Source organism: Oryctolagus cuniculus, chromosome 1, assembly GCF_051225735.1.
Source record: "Oryctolagus cuniculus isolate XC-2025 breed Fujian yellow rabbit chromosome 1, ASM5122573v1, whole genome shotgun sequence".
In the NCBI taxonomy this organism is placed as follows: Eukaryota; Metazoa; Chordata; class Mammalia; order Lagomorpha; family Leporidae; genus Oryctolagus; species Oryctolagus cuniculus.
The window spans coordinates 6,753,707-6,766,506 of NC_142867.1; the positions used below are offsets into that span (position 1 = coordinate 6,753,707).

The 12,800-nt window shown below is 67.4% G+C and overlaps 1 protein-coding gene across 3 annotated transcripts; it reads right to left on the bottom strand.

Annotated features, from left to right (window-relative positions):
• Positions 1 to 3,299: 3,299 nt before the first annotated feature.
• SLC22A12 (solute carrier family 22 member 12) lies at positions 3,300 to 10,881 on the bottom strand. Of its 3 annotated transcripts, XM_070063801.2 has the most exons (10): positions 10,189 to 10,879; positions 9,506 to 9,609; positions 8,765 to 8,919; positions 8,427 to 8,595; positions 7,757 to 7,880; positions 7,533 to 7,648; positions 4,959 to 5,173; positions 4,613 to 4,721; positions 4,283 to 4,486; positions 3,300 to 3,940 (listed from the first exon to the last, which is right to left on the bottom strand). In XM_070063801.2, exons 1-10 carry the CDS (start codon positions 10,588 to 10,590, stop codon positions 3,868 to 3,870), a joined length of 1,671 nt encoding a protein of 556 aa, XP_069919902.2. In that variant the 5' UTR covers positions 10,591 to 10,879; the 3' UTR covers positions 3,300 to 3,867. The 3 variants fall into 3 exon arrangements, 2 of the variants coding, with proteins under 2 accessions (XP_069919902.2, XP_089163775.1); XM_089307649.1 differs by lacking the exons at positions 8,765 to 8,919; positions 10,189 to 10,879 and having other exon boundaries at positions 9,506 to 9,610; XR_016216347.1 differs by lacking the exons at positions 3,300 to 3,940; positions 8,765 to 8,919 and having other exon boundaries at positions 4,457 to 4,486; positions 10,189 to 10,881.
• Between the last annotated feature and the right edge of the window lie 1,919 nt (positions 10,882 to 12,800).

Consider the following 12,800-nt stretch of genomic DNA (forward strand, 5'->3'; position numbering starts at 1 on the left):
GGCCAGGGCTTTAACCTGCTGTGCCACAGCGCCGACACCGGCCCCTGACATTTTTTATAACTAATTCTATTTGAAAAGCTGAGAGAGGAGAGGAGAGAGAGCTCCCAATTGCCAGTTTATGTCCCAGACGCCACAGCAGCAGGCGCTGCACCAGGCTGAAGCCAGGAGCCGGGGTCTCCGGCCAGGTCCCACGTGGGGGCCGGGCCCCGCTGCCTGGGCTGTTACCTGTGCCTCTCAAGGTGTGCGTTAGCAGGAGGCTGGAGCGTGGAGTCGGGATTAGAACCCAGGCATGCTGACAGGGATGTGGGCGTCTCAAGTGGCGGCTTAGCTGCTAGCCCAAATGCCTGCCTCGGCCTGTGCCTTTGGTGTTGAACTTGGTGTGTGTGCCGGAGCTGGGCTCCTTGGGGCCTGGCAGGCCTGGCAGGGACCTCAGGAGAGGCCCAGACAGTGTCTGGAGGTGGCTGAAGTCCCAGGTACCCTGGCTCCTTGACGGGTGCTCTTCACGGGGAGGTAGGAGGTCCCCTCAGGGACCAAGGACAGGGGCTTTGGGAAGCACTGTGGCGGAGCGGGTAAAGCCACTGTCTGTAGCACCCGCATCCTAAATGGACACCAGTTCGAGCCCCGGCTGCTCCACTTCCGACCCAGCTCCCTGCTAATGCACCTGGGAAAGCAGCGGAGGATGGCCCAGGTGCTCAGGCCCCTGCACCCACGTGGGAGACCTGGATGGAGCTCCTGGCTCCTGGCCCGGCCCTGGCTGTTGCAGCCATTTGGGGAGTGAGCCAGTGGATGGAAGACCTCTCTCCCTCCCTCTCAAATAAATAAATAAAATCTCAAAAAAGAAAGGGCCAGTGCTGCGGCTCACTAGGCTAATCCTCCGCCTAGCGGTGCCTGCACACTGGGTTCTGGTCCTGGTCGGGGCGCCGGATTCTGTCCCGGTTGCCCCTCTTCCAGGCCAGCTCTCTGCTGTGGCCCAGGAGTGCAGTGGAGGATGGCCCAAGTGCTTGGGCCCTGCACCCACATGGGAGACCAGGAGAAGCACCTGGCTCCTGGCTTCGGATCAGCGGGGTGCGCTGGCAGCAGCGGCCATTGTGTGTGGGGGGGACCAACAGCAAAGGAAGACCTTTCTCTCTGTCTTTCTCACTGTCTACTCTGCCTGTCAAAAAAAAAGAAAAGAAAAGAAAAGAAAAGAAAAGAAAAGAAAAGAAAAGAAAAGAAAAGAAAAGAAAAGAAAAGAAAAGAAAAGAAAAGAAAAGAAGAAAAGCCAGGGCTGGTGCTGTGACGTAGCAGGTAAAGCCGCCGCCTGCAGTGCTGGCACTGGTTCAGGTCCCAGCTCCCGATCCAGCTCTCTGCTGTGGCCTGGGAAAGCAGTGGAAGATGCCCAAGTCCTTGGGCCCCTGCACCCACGGGGGAGACCTGGAGGAAGCTCCTGGCTCCTGGCTTCAGATCAGCGCAGCTCCAGCTGTTGTGGCCAATTAGGGAGTGAACCAGCGGATGGAAGACCTCTCTCTCTGTCTCTACCTCTCTCTGTAACTCTGTCTTTCAAATAAATACAATAAATCTTTTAAAATAACCCACAATTTTCACCATTGGAGAGAAAAATAATTTTAAAAAAGTGACTGATGCCCTGTGACCTTAAAGACCCAGCCTGGCCATGCCGGCCCCCGGTGGGCAGCTCCCAGAGGAGGGCACACAGCCCTCTCGCACGTCGTCCCGGGCGAGCTGCTGGCCGGCCTGGCTGGCGGCAGTGGGAGGAACAGAGGCTTCTCCCGCTCTTCCTCATGCTCCGCCCTCCCAGCCTGACGCCTCCGCCTCCACGTGGACAAGGCTGGCAGGGTGGCCACGGCCCTTCCTCCCCACCCTGGGGCCCCTCGGCTCTGGGTGCATTGCGGTGGGCATTGAGAGGGTGTGTCCCCGTGAAGACCCGCCCCCAGCACCCAGGTCCTGTCCCGTGCCTGGACGGTGACGTGCGCGGCCAGCTGATGGGCCCTGGGGCCTGCAAGGACTCAGGCAGGGCCTGGGGGTGGGCAGGGGACAGCGCTGACCCCCTCGGCCCCGAGGAGGTGAGCACAGGGCAGAGCGCGACTGGGGCTCGGCTGGGCAGCGGCAGGCCGAGGCGGGAGCCAGGGCGGGCTGGCACGGGCCCCAGCTGCCGCGGCGCCTCGCGCTGGGGCTCCTCACTGAGGGCTGGCCGCGGACAGATGGCCACGGGACGGGGCCAGGCAGAGGCCCAGCGGCTGCAGCTGAAGGGATTGGGCCAGGGAAGCCGCGTCTCCTGGGGGCGACGGCTGCTCTGGGTTTTCCCATTGACCTTCCTGTGCGTGCGTGTGTGTAGTACACGCATGTTGCATGTGCACACGCCCACAGTCGTGTGCATGCCACTGATGTGGGTGCACACATGCATGTCGTATGCACACGTGCGTGTATGCTGTGTGTGCACATGCCTGCACAGCTGTGTGCATGTCACTGGTGTGTGCGTGCACTGCATGACACACACGTGTGTGCGCGCAGGCACGCACACATGTGCACATTTCACTGGCATGTGTTCACGCACATGTATGTCAATGTACATACGTGTATGCTGCGTGTGTGCAGACATGCACAGCTGTGTACATGTCACTGGCGTGTGTGCACACACATGCGTGTCACATGTGCATGTGTGTTGTGTGCCTGTGCAGACATGCACAGCTGTGTACATGTCACTGGTGTGTGTGTGCACTGGGATGCACACCTCTGCCAGGCCCCTGGGAGCAGCAGTGCAGACCCCGGCAGACACAGGGGGCCTGGCTGTGAGCGCCCTGCTGGGTGCCGCCCAGCGCCAGCTGCAGCCACACCTTGGTGGAGCCTGCTCCGTGGCTCCTCATGGGCGGGGCCGGAGAGCCCTGCGTGTTCCTGGCTGATTCGGAGGGACAGGGAATCCCGTCACTGCCCTGGGGGAGTGCCACCGTGGGCCCCGACTGTGAGGCTGGAGGGCAGGCCGGGGCTGTCGAGGCCAGAGCGTGCACCCTGGCTCTGCTCCCTCCCAGCGCTGTGCCGGGGCAGTTTCCTTAAGCCTCGCTTATCCCATCTATAAAGTGGGGCAACACCTGCCTCCCAGGGCTCAGGGAAAGACGGAATGAGATGACGCTTTGAGGCGCCCAGCATGGTGCCTGGGCCCCGCAGAGGCTGGGAGCTAGCAGCAGCCACCCCACACCCTCAGGCCAAGAGCCCCCAGCACACCCCGCTCTGTCCAGCAGGGAGCCCCCGCACACCCCGCTCCGCCCGCCGGGAGCCCATCCCTGGAGTCCAGGAGGGGAAGGTGGTCATTGGTACTTGGTCTTTACTCAGTTGTCCCAGCAAAGCCCCCGAGCCAGCTCTGCCTGGGAGCCTGACCCTCGGGACACCCAGGCTGGAGGGTGGGAGGGGTCAGGGCTGGACGGGCCTGGAAGGGGGAGGGGAGTTTGCCACCTACAAGGTGGGAGGGGCCCGAGGGGGCGGACCAGGTCACTGGGAGCCTGGGTGGGGCTGAGGAGCCGTAGTCCTGTAAGGTCAGCTCCAAGCTGGCAAGGCGGCGGGTGGGGCAGTGAGGGGGAGGGGCTTGCCCCGGGCCCCGCCCCTCTCCTCCCTGCAGCCAGGAGGGGTCAGGGGTTGGGGTGAGTTTGGGCCAGGCAGCCTCCTGCCCGGCAGCCGGCCACTGCCCCTTCCGGGTTGCGGATGACGAGAGGGGGCAGTCGCGGGAGGGGAGCAGGACGCCCGAGACGAGAGGGGGCAGTCGCGGGAGGGGAGCAGGACGCCCGAGACGCCCGAGGGTGGTCCTGGGCCCCTGGAAGCCAAGGCCGCTTTTCCAGGGCAGTGGAGCAGCCTCCCGCTGCGGTCCGTGACGCCGGGAGGCTACAGCCGCGTGCATTTCAGGACAGAGGTCCCCGCCGAGCCCGCGGCGCTGGCCGTGGCCTTCTCCGCCGCTCTGTTGGGGAAGACAGGGGCGGGTGTGTCTGGGGGTGCAGAGCGACCCCTGGCCTGTGCCTGTCCTAAGCACCTGGGGTACGACCCTGGCTCCCCGCCTGGGGATTTTGGTGGTAGAGGCCCGGGACCGCCAGCGACGGCCATCACAGCCTGGGGGCTGCCCCCTCACAGCCCCCTGGGCCCGTCTGCAGGTGGACCTGGGGCGAGCTGGGCCTCCCCTCCCCCGCTCCGCCACCAGTGCTGTGCCCGTGTCGGGGCGTCTGCTCCCCCGTCATGGGCTGCGTGGCCGGGCCGCCCTGTCCTGGGAGTGCCCGGCGGGCGCGGTGGTCGAAGCTGTACTCACCCGCCCTGCAGGTCCTGCACGGTGTCGGGCAGCGGCAGGCCCCGCGTCTCGGGCAGCAGCAGCGCCGTCAGGCCGCTCAGCACAGGCACGGTCCCGTACACCAGCAGGGGCAGCGAGGGGCCGTGGGCGCCCAGGAGCCGCACCAGGGGCCCCAGGATGGCTCCCCCGCGGGCTGCCATCTGGCCCAAGCCCACGGCCGTCATCCTGACGGGGCGAATGCGCCTGTGAGGGTCACTGCGCCGCCCACGGCCTTGACCCCCACCCCCACCTAGCCCAGAGCCCACGGGGAAGGGAGGTGGCCTGCCCCCCCCCTCCGCGGGCCTGCCTCACCTGAGCACCGTCGGAAAGAGCTCGCCACCATAGATGCTGATGCAGGTGAAGGCGGCCCCCAAGGACCCCAGCCCCGCCACGGCCAGCACTGAGCGCACGGCCCCCATCTCTGCGGGGAGACGGGTCAGCAGGGCTGGTGTCAGGCCCGTGGCTAGGGACCCCCAGAGCCAGCCCGGGGTGTCCCCCTCCGCCTCGCCGCCCACGGCCCAGTGCTGTGCTGCCCGCTGCTCCCCGGAGCTCCCGCGGGCCCAGCAGCGACTCCCTAACGGGGCCCCTGCCCCTGCCCCCCACCCCGGCAGCCTGGAAGCGCTGCCCGGAGGCCTGGCCCTGGCGCCCGCCCGCTCACCATGGGGCACCAGCGTGTTGGCCAGGACGCAGAGGCCGGGCAGCACGAGGGAGGCGGCCTGCGAGGGCCGGCGGCCCAGGCGGCTCAGCAGCAGCAGGACGCCGGCCTTGGCCGGCACGTCCACCACGCCGATGAGCACCTGCAGCAGGAAGACGTCGCTGCCCAGAGCCTGCAGGTCCAGCGCCAGCCCGTAGAAGGTGAAGCCGAAGGCGAACCTGGGGGCAGACGGCGTCAGTGGGGAGGGAGGGGTGCTCTTCCCCCGGGGGCTGGGGGGCGGGGAGGGCCCGGCGGACGGTGGCTCCCAGGCCCGCTGGCCAAGGTGGCCCTCCCACCCCTGCCCCTCCTGCAGGCTGCCCACCCACCCAGCACGAAGCCCGGGATTCCTTCTGCCGGCCTGGGGGGGTTCCCCGTCCCCTGTCCCCCATCCCCGTCCCCCATCCCCCACCCCCCGTTCCCTGTCCCCTGTCCCCCGTCCCCCATCCTCTGTCCCCTGTCCCCCATCCCCCATCCCCTGCCCCATCCCCCGTCCCCCATCCCCCATCCCCCATCCCCTGTCCCCTGTCCCCATCCCCCGTCCCCTGTCCCCTGTCCCCTGTCCCCCGTCCCCTGCCCCCATCCCCTGTCCCCCGTCCCCTGTCCCCTGTCCCCTGTCCCCCATCCCCTGTCCCCTGTCCCCCATCCCCTGTCCCCCGTCCCCTGTCCCCTGTCCCCTGTCCCCCATCCCCTGTCCCCTGTCCCCCGTCCCCTGTCCCCCATCCCCTGTCCCCTGTCCCCATCCCCCATCCCCTGCCCCATCCCCCGTCCCCCATCCCCCATCCCCCATCCCCTGTCCCCCATCCCCCATCCCCCGTCCCCTATCCCCGTCCCCTGTCCCCTGTCCCCCGTCCCCCGTCCTCTGTCCCCTGTCCCCTGTCCCCCATCCCCTGTCCCCTGTCCCCTGTCCCCCATCCCCGTCCCCTGTCCCCCGTCCCCCATCCCCCATCCCCCGTCCCCTATCCCCGTCCCCTGTCCCCTGTCCCCCGTCCCCCGTCCTCTGTCCCCTGTCCCCCATCCCCATCCCCGTCCCCTGTCCCCCGTCCCCCATCTCCCATCCCCCGTCCCCTGTCCCCTGTCCCCCGTCCCCCATCCCCTGTCCCCTGTCCCCCATCCCCATCCCCGTCCCCTGTCCCCCGTCCCCCATCTCCCATCCCCCGTCCCCTGTCCCCTGTCCCCCATCCCCTGTCCCCCGTCCCCTGTCCCCCATCCCCCGTCCCCTGTCCCCTATCCCCATCCCCTGTCCCCCGTCCCCTGTCCCCTGTCCCCTGTCCCCTGTCCCCTGTCCCCCATCCCCGTCCCCTGTCCCCCATCCTCTGTCCCCTGTCCCCCGTCCCCTGTCCCCCATCCCCTGTCCTCTGTCCCCTGTGCCCCATCCCCTGTCCCTGTCCCCCATCCCCTGCCCCCATCCCCTGTCCCCCGTCCCCTGTCCCCTGTCCCCTGTCCCCTGTCCCCCATCCCCTGTCCCCTGTCCCCCATCCCCTGTCCCCTGTCCCCCGTCCCCTGTCCCCCATCCCCTGTCCCCTGTCCCCATCCCCCGTCCTCCATCCCCTGTCCCCCATCCCCTGTCCCCTGTCCCCATCCCCCGTCCTCCATCCCCTGTCCCCTGTCCCCTGTCCCCCATCCCCTGCCCCCATCCCCTGTCCCCTGTCCCTGTCCCCCATCCCCTGTCCCCGTCCCCTGTCCCCCGTCCCCTGTCCCCCATCCCCTGTCCCCTGTCCCTGTCCCCCATCCCCTGTCCCCGTCCCCTGTCCCCCGTCCCCTGCCCCCATCCCCTGTCCCCTGTCCCCATCCCCCGTCCCCTGTCCCCCATCCCCTGTCCCCGTCCCCTGTCCCCCGTCCCCTGCCCCCATCCCCTGTCCCCTGTCCCCATCCCCCGTCCCCTGTCCCCTGTCCCCTGTCCCCCATCCCCTGTCCCTGTCCCCTGTCCCCCGTCCCCTGTCCCCCATCCCCTGTCCCCTGTCCCCATCCCCCGTCCCCTGTCCCCTGTCCCCTGTCCCCCATCCCCTGTCCCCGTCCCCTGTCCCCTGTCCCTGTCCCCCATCCCCTGTCCCCTGTCCCCTGTCCCTGTCCCCCATCCCCTGTCCCCCATCCCCCATCCCCCGTCCCCTGTCCCCTGTCCCCTGTCCCCGTCCCCTGTCCCCCGTCCCCTGCCCCCATCCCCTGTCCCCTGTCCCCATCCCCCGTCCCCTGTCCCCTGTCCCCTGTCCCCCATCCCCTGTCCCTGTCCCCTGTCCCCCGTCCCCTGTCCCCCATCCCCTGTCCCCTGTCCCCATCCCCCGTCCCCTGTCCCCTGTCCCCTGTCCCCCATCCCCTGTCCCCGTCCCCTGTCCCCTGTCCCTGTCCCCCATCCCCTGTCCCCCATCCCCCATCCCCTGTCCCCTGTCCCCTGTCCCGGACCCCTGTCGGAAGCCTGACAAATCCAGGGGAGGTGGGCCTCGTGCTGGGGGCACTCTCAGTGGGTCCCAGGCCACAGGCCAACCAGGGCGCCGCCTGGGCGGGGGGTGGGGTGGGGTGGGCGGGGCGGGGGCGGGGCGTCACCAGCACAGCATGGAGATGCAAGTCCGCAGGCGCAGTCCGGGCGTGCGGAGCAGCGTGCCGAGCCGGGCCGGAGCTGGGTCCCCGCTCAGCTCCTCCCGCGTGGCTGACAGCAAGACCTGCGGGGCGGGCGGGGGCGCTGTTGGCCCGGGAGCCCGGGGCAGGCCCTCCTCCCCAGACCCTCCGGTGGCGGGGACAGAGTCTGGGGGCGCCCGACCCTGCCTCACCTCCACGGTCAGTGCGCCCCCTGCTGCCGTCTTCCCGTTGATGGCTGCCACCCTCCGCAGCTCCCGCAGGCCACGGTCCAGCCTGCCCGTGGTGAGGAGCCATCTGGCCGACTCCGGGAGCCACCTGGAGTGAGGGCGCTGTGGGAGGGGCCTGCCTGCACCTCCTCAATGCCCCTGTCCCGTCCACCAGGGGGCCCGCCCGGCTTGGGAAAGCCAAGGCCAGTGGGCATGGGGGGGTCATCCCGCCGCCCCTTCCGCAGCTGGCAGCCCCTCTGCCCTCGTCCTCCTGGAGATGTGGTGGGTGGCCCTGGGCTCTCACGTTCCTGGGCTGGCAGCTGGGGTGGGGGAAGGGAGGAGCAGGTATTGCAGAGACCACAAAGGGGACAGTGGCCGGGCCAGCACGGGGCCAGCAGGAGAGACGGCCTCCGGGCAGAGCAGAGCCCCGGCCCCCATCTCTGTGGGAAGACGGGTCACTGCCCCAGAGTGCTGGACCGCTGAGGGCCAGCAGGATAGGCGGCCCCCGGGCAGAGCAGAGCGAGCTGCTGGACCCCTGAGCCGCCGGGGTGGGCTGGGCGCTCTGGCCCCCAGCGCCCCCAGGGAAGGGAGCGTCTGCCCGGCCACCCTGCGTGGGGGGTCTCCGCCTTTGCGGGGGGCGGGGCGCAGCACCCACCAGGAGTACGCGAAGCAGAAGAAGAAGGGCACGGACACGGCCAGCTGCAGCAGCGACCAGCGGCGCACGCCGTAGGCCACGGCGCCCGTCAGCACCTGGCCGACGCTGAAGCCCAGGGAGTTGAGGGTCATCAAGAGGGGCCGGGCCTTGGTCGACGTCCACTCCATCACTGCGGGGGGTGGGGGAGACAGAGGGCTGAGCACTGGGCGCGGGGCATGGGGGCGGGGCGCGGGACTCCGGGCATGGGGCGGGGGCGGGGCAAGGAGCATGGGGGAGGGGCTTGGGTCCTGAGGCCTGGGGGCGGGGCGCGGGGGCGGGGCGCGGGCGTGGGGACCCACGGAGGGTGCCTGTGTTCATCATGATGCCAGCCACGGAGAAGGCGGCCAGGAACCGGAACAGGCAGTACAGGGGGAAGCTGGGCGCGAAGGCAGCGGCCGAGCCCGACACGGCCATCTGCAGGTAGCTCCACGTCAGCACCAGCCGGCGCCCGAACCTGCGGCACACACGCACACGCACCCGCGGGAGGCCCGGGGCCACCGTGGCAGCCCACGGCCACCCCGCACTCGGCCCTGAGCCGGGCGGTGTCCGGGGAGGCCCCAAGCGAGGCGAGGGCGGGCAGGCTGCGGAAGGGGCTGAGAGGGGCTGCGCGCTCCGGGGGGCGGTGGGCGCAGCAGCGGGAAGCCACACCCCTTAGCTGGGTGCCTGGGCGCCTGTCCTGCTCCGCGGCCGGCCCGGCTCCCCACCGACGCGCACCCGGGGAGGCAGTGGGTGATGGCTCAGGGACCTGGGTCTCTGCCGCCCACGTGGGAGACCTGGATTGAATCCCCAGCTCCTGGCTTTAGCCCGGCCCAGCCCCAGCCCTTGCAGGCATCTGGGGAATGGGCCAGGGGAGGGCGGGTGTCTGCCTGTCTGTCTGTCTCTGCCTTTCAAATAGACAAAAATACATCAAGGAAAATAAAAAACAAAAAAGGGGTCCGGGACACGGCCCCACCCACCTTTTCCACCCCCTGCCCCGCCCAGCAGGGCCATCCCCTAGGAGTGCGTGGGACCTCCTGCCCGGGGCGGGGTGGGGCACGCACCTGTCCGAGGTGTGGCCGCACACGGCAGCTCCCACCAGGATCCCAGCGAGGTAGATGGACTGGGCCATGGGCTTCAGGTCCCGGGAGTCGCACACCAGGTCCCACTGTTGGGAGAGGCGGGGGCAGCCGAGCTCAGGGAGCCGGGAGAGCCCGGCGGGAGGGGCCAAGGCGCAGCCACCAGGTGTGGGCGGGGGCTTGGCCACCTTCAGGGCCATGGGCAGGGCCCTGTGCACAGTGAGGGCAGCCCCGGGTGTGGCTCGGCCTTGGGAGAATCCTCTGTCCCCTGGCCTAAGCCCCTCAGGGCCCCCTATTGCCCAATGGGCCAAGGGTCAGTTCCTTGGGGGCCCACCAGCCCCCCACACTAACCAATCCAGCCCAGTGGCACCCTCCCCCAAAGGTGGCTTCCCTCCCCCTTCCAGGGAGGCAGGTGGGCTTCAGCCGGGGAGCCCCGGGGTGGGGTCGCGGAGCACCAAGCCGGGTGGGACTGGCTGGAGCTGGCACAGGCAGCCGCGGGGTCAGGAGCTGCCAGCGCTCCTGCGAACCTGGAAGCCATCACCGGAGAGGACCGTGTGGCTGGCGAGGGGCTGAGAGCTGGCCCCAACGCAGAGGGGCCCTGGGGAGCAGGGCCCTCCCAGGACTGCCCAGAGCGCAGGTCCAGGACTTGGGGGGGGGGGAGGCCTCACCTCGGCCACGATGGTGGCGGCGAAGGTGCTGCGGTCATAGACCCAGCCGTCCACGCACGGCTCCGTGGCCGCCTCGCTCCAGTTGGCGGCCGTGGCGTTGGGGTCCAGGAGCTGCCACTGAGGCTGGCGGAAGCGGCGGCACTGGTGCGGCTGCTGGTCGGGGCCCGGAGGGATGGCCACGGCCAGGAGGGCCTCTGGCCGCGGGGCCCCGGTGACGCCGGCCTGGGCCGTGCTGTTGTCCAGGAGGGGCACCCAGCAGCGGTGGCTGGGCACGGCGCCCGAGAAGTTCTCCAGCATGTTCTGGGCCGTGAGCCACGTGATGGGGACCACCAGAGCCACCATCTGCAGTGCCTGGAACCTGCCCAGGCTGCCCACGCGGTCCAGGAGCTCAGGAAATGCCATGGAGGCCGCCTGGGGCGCGTCGGGGCAGGGGAGGGCCCGCTTCACAGAGGCCGGCCCAGGGCCGAGGGGCCGAGGCTGCCGGCTTGCTGCCCCTGCGCTGGCCAGGACTGCCGCCCCCGTGGTCCCGCGGCGGGGAGCATGTCAAGTGCAGCTGGCCTCGCTGGCTCCGGGCCGGCGCTCTGCAGGCATCCGTCACTCGGGGCGGCTCCAGAGGGGATCCGAGGCCCCCGATGTCTGCCCAGGGGGCAGCCTGGAGACCCGAGTCACCCCCGGCTGGAATTAAAGTGTGACCAGGCGACACTCACGGCACAATGTTCAGTAACATTTCCCAGTCAAAGTTTAACTGGGCTCCCAGCGGGTGGAGACGCAACGGCTCAGGAAGTCCCCTGCCCTGTTCGGGCCAGGGGCCGGGGCCGGGGCCGGGGGCCGGGGGCCGGCCTGGCTCCTGCAGGCTCTGGCGGGAGCAAAGCCTCGTGCTTGAGGACAGACGTGCACACATGCGTGTGTGCATATACATGCGTGTGCACATGGCCTACGTCGCCCCAGCCTCACATCCGTGGGCCTCTCCCCCCCCCCCACCTCTGTCACTGCTTTTCAAATAGGTAGGTAATATTTTTCCGACCCTACTCAGAAGCCGGGCACCCAGCATCCTCCCCCTGGACACACCCGGCCCGCGCTGCAGGTGCCTTGTCCAGGGGACCCCTTGCCCGTCATCCGCGGAGCCCGTTTCTGGTGTCCTGGTCCGGCTGGTTTGATTTCCCTTTTCAAGTCTCTTTGGACTCTGATGCCGACTTAGACCATAGCCAGGGGCTCCGTGAGGACTTGCTGAAGTGCGTGGTTGGTTTTCAAACAACCATTCTTTCTCTGGTTATAAAATTAACTTGCACACCTCTCCCCCGAGCCCCATCATGCTGAAAGCCATAGCAAAAATCTAGAGGCCCAGACTTACCGGCCGTGGCCACGCCGTCTCCTTCCGGGTATAAAGTCACCCAGGGTGCTTTGGGAAGGGGGGTGTTCGGTTCCATTGGCCTGGACTGCCAAACACGCGTAGTGTTTCCTTCTGCGACATTTTGATCAGCGATTTTAACCTGTTAGCATTTATTGTGGTCACTCACACCGTGTGTGGACTTACGCACGCCCACCGTGTGGTCCCTTTAAATCTTTGCTTCCTTCTGAATTTATGGAGTTTCCTTGTTCTGTCTTTCTAGTCTCTTGGTTTGGCAGCCATAGATTGTATTCCTGTTATCCTTGTACTTCAGACCATCTCCTGTCTGTCTTTGTTTAAAAAGATTTAGTTATGTATTTGAGAGGCAGAGTTACAGAGAGAGAGAGAAGTCTTCCATCCGCTGGTTCATTCTCCAAGTGGCTGCAATGGCTGGAGCTGTGCCTATCTGAAGCCAGAGCCAGGAGCTTCTTCCTGGTCTGCTACGCCAGTGCAGGGGCCCACGGACTCGGGCCATCCTCCACTGCTTTCCCAGGCCACAGCAGAGGACTGGATTGGAGGTGGAGCAGCCGGGACTCGTACTGGCGCCCATATGGGACCCGGCACTACAGGCAGTGGCTTAATCCACTACACCACAGCGCCGGCCCCAGTCAAGGACATTTTCATTTCAGAATTTATAACTTGCAAACCAGGACTTGGTTCTTCTGTAACGGCCTGTTCTCGTTTCCGAATTTCTGCGTCTGTTTCAAGGACTCGTCTCCGTCTTGCTCTTAGAGGACCCCGGCAGGCTCTGTCCTGCCCCTCTGTGGGGCAGATCTTACTGCTTGTTGACAGCTCACCTTCCGCTGCCCTTATCCCACGCCCTGCCTCATGGCCTTAAGATGTGCAAGTGGGAAACAGAGACGAATGGAAGCTACATGAGTCGTGATCACCATGAGGAGAAACAAGGCAGCAAAACGGGGTGGGGGGGACTATGGGCAGCCAGGGACGGCTTCTTGGTGGAGGTGACACTGAAGAGCATGAGCCAAGGTCCTGGGGTAGGAATCTTCACGTGTGCTCAGGGGTGGTAAGGAGACCGGCGTGGTTGGGGCAGAGAGACGGGGACAGCAGAGCTGCTGCGGGCCAGAACCTATAGAGTCTTTTAGGGTTGGGAGGGAAGTGCATCCTATTTGATGCAATTAAATTTTCTTAACTATTTATTTGAGAGGCAAAGAGAGAGAGAGTTCCCACCTGCTTAGCTCTCTGTCTCCAAACGCCGGGTGCGGCC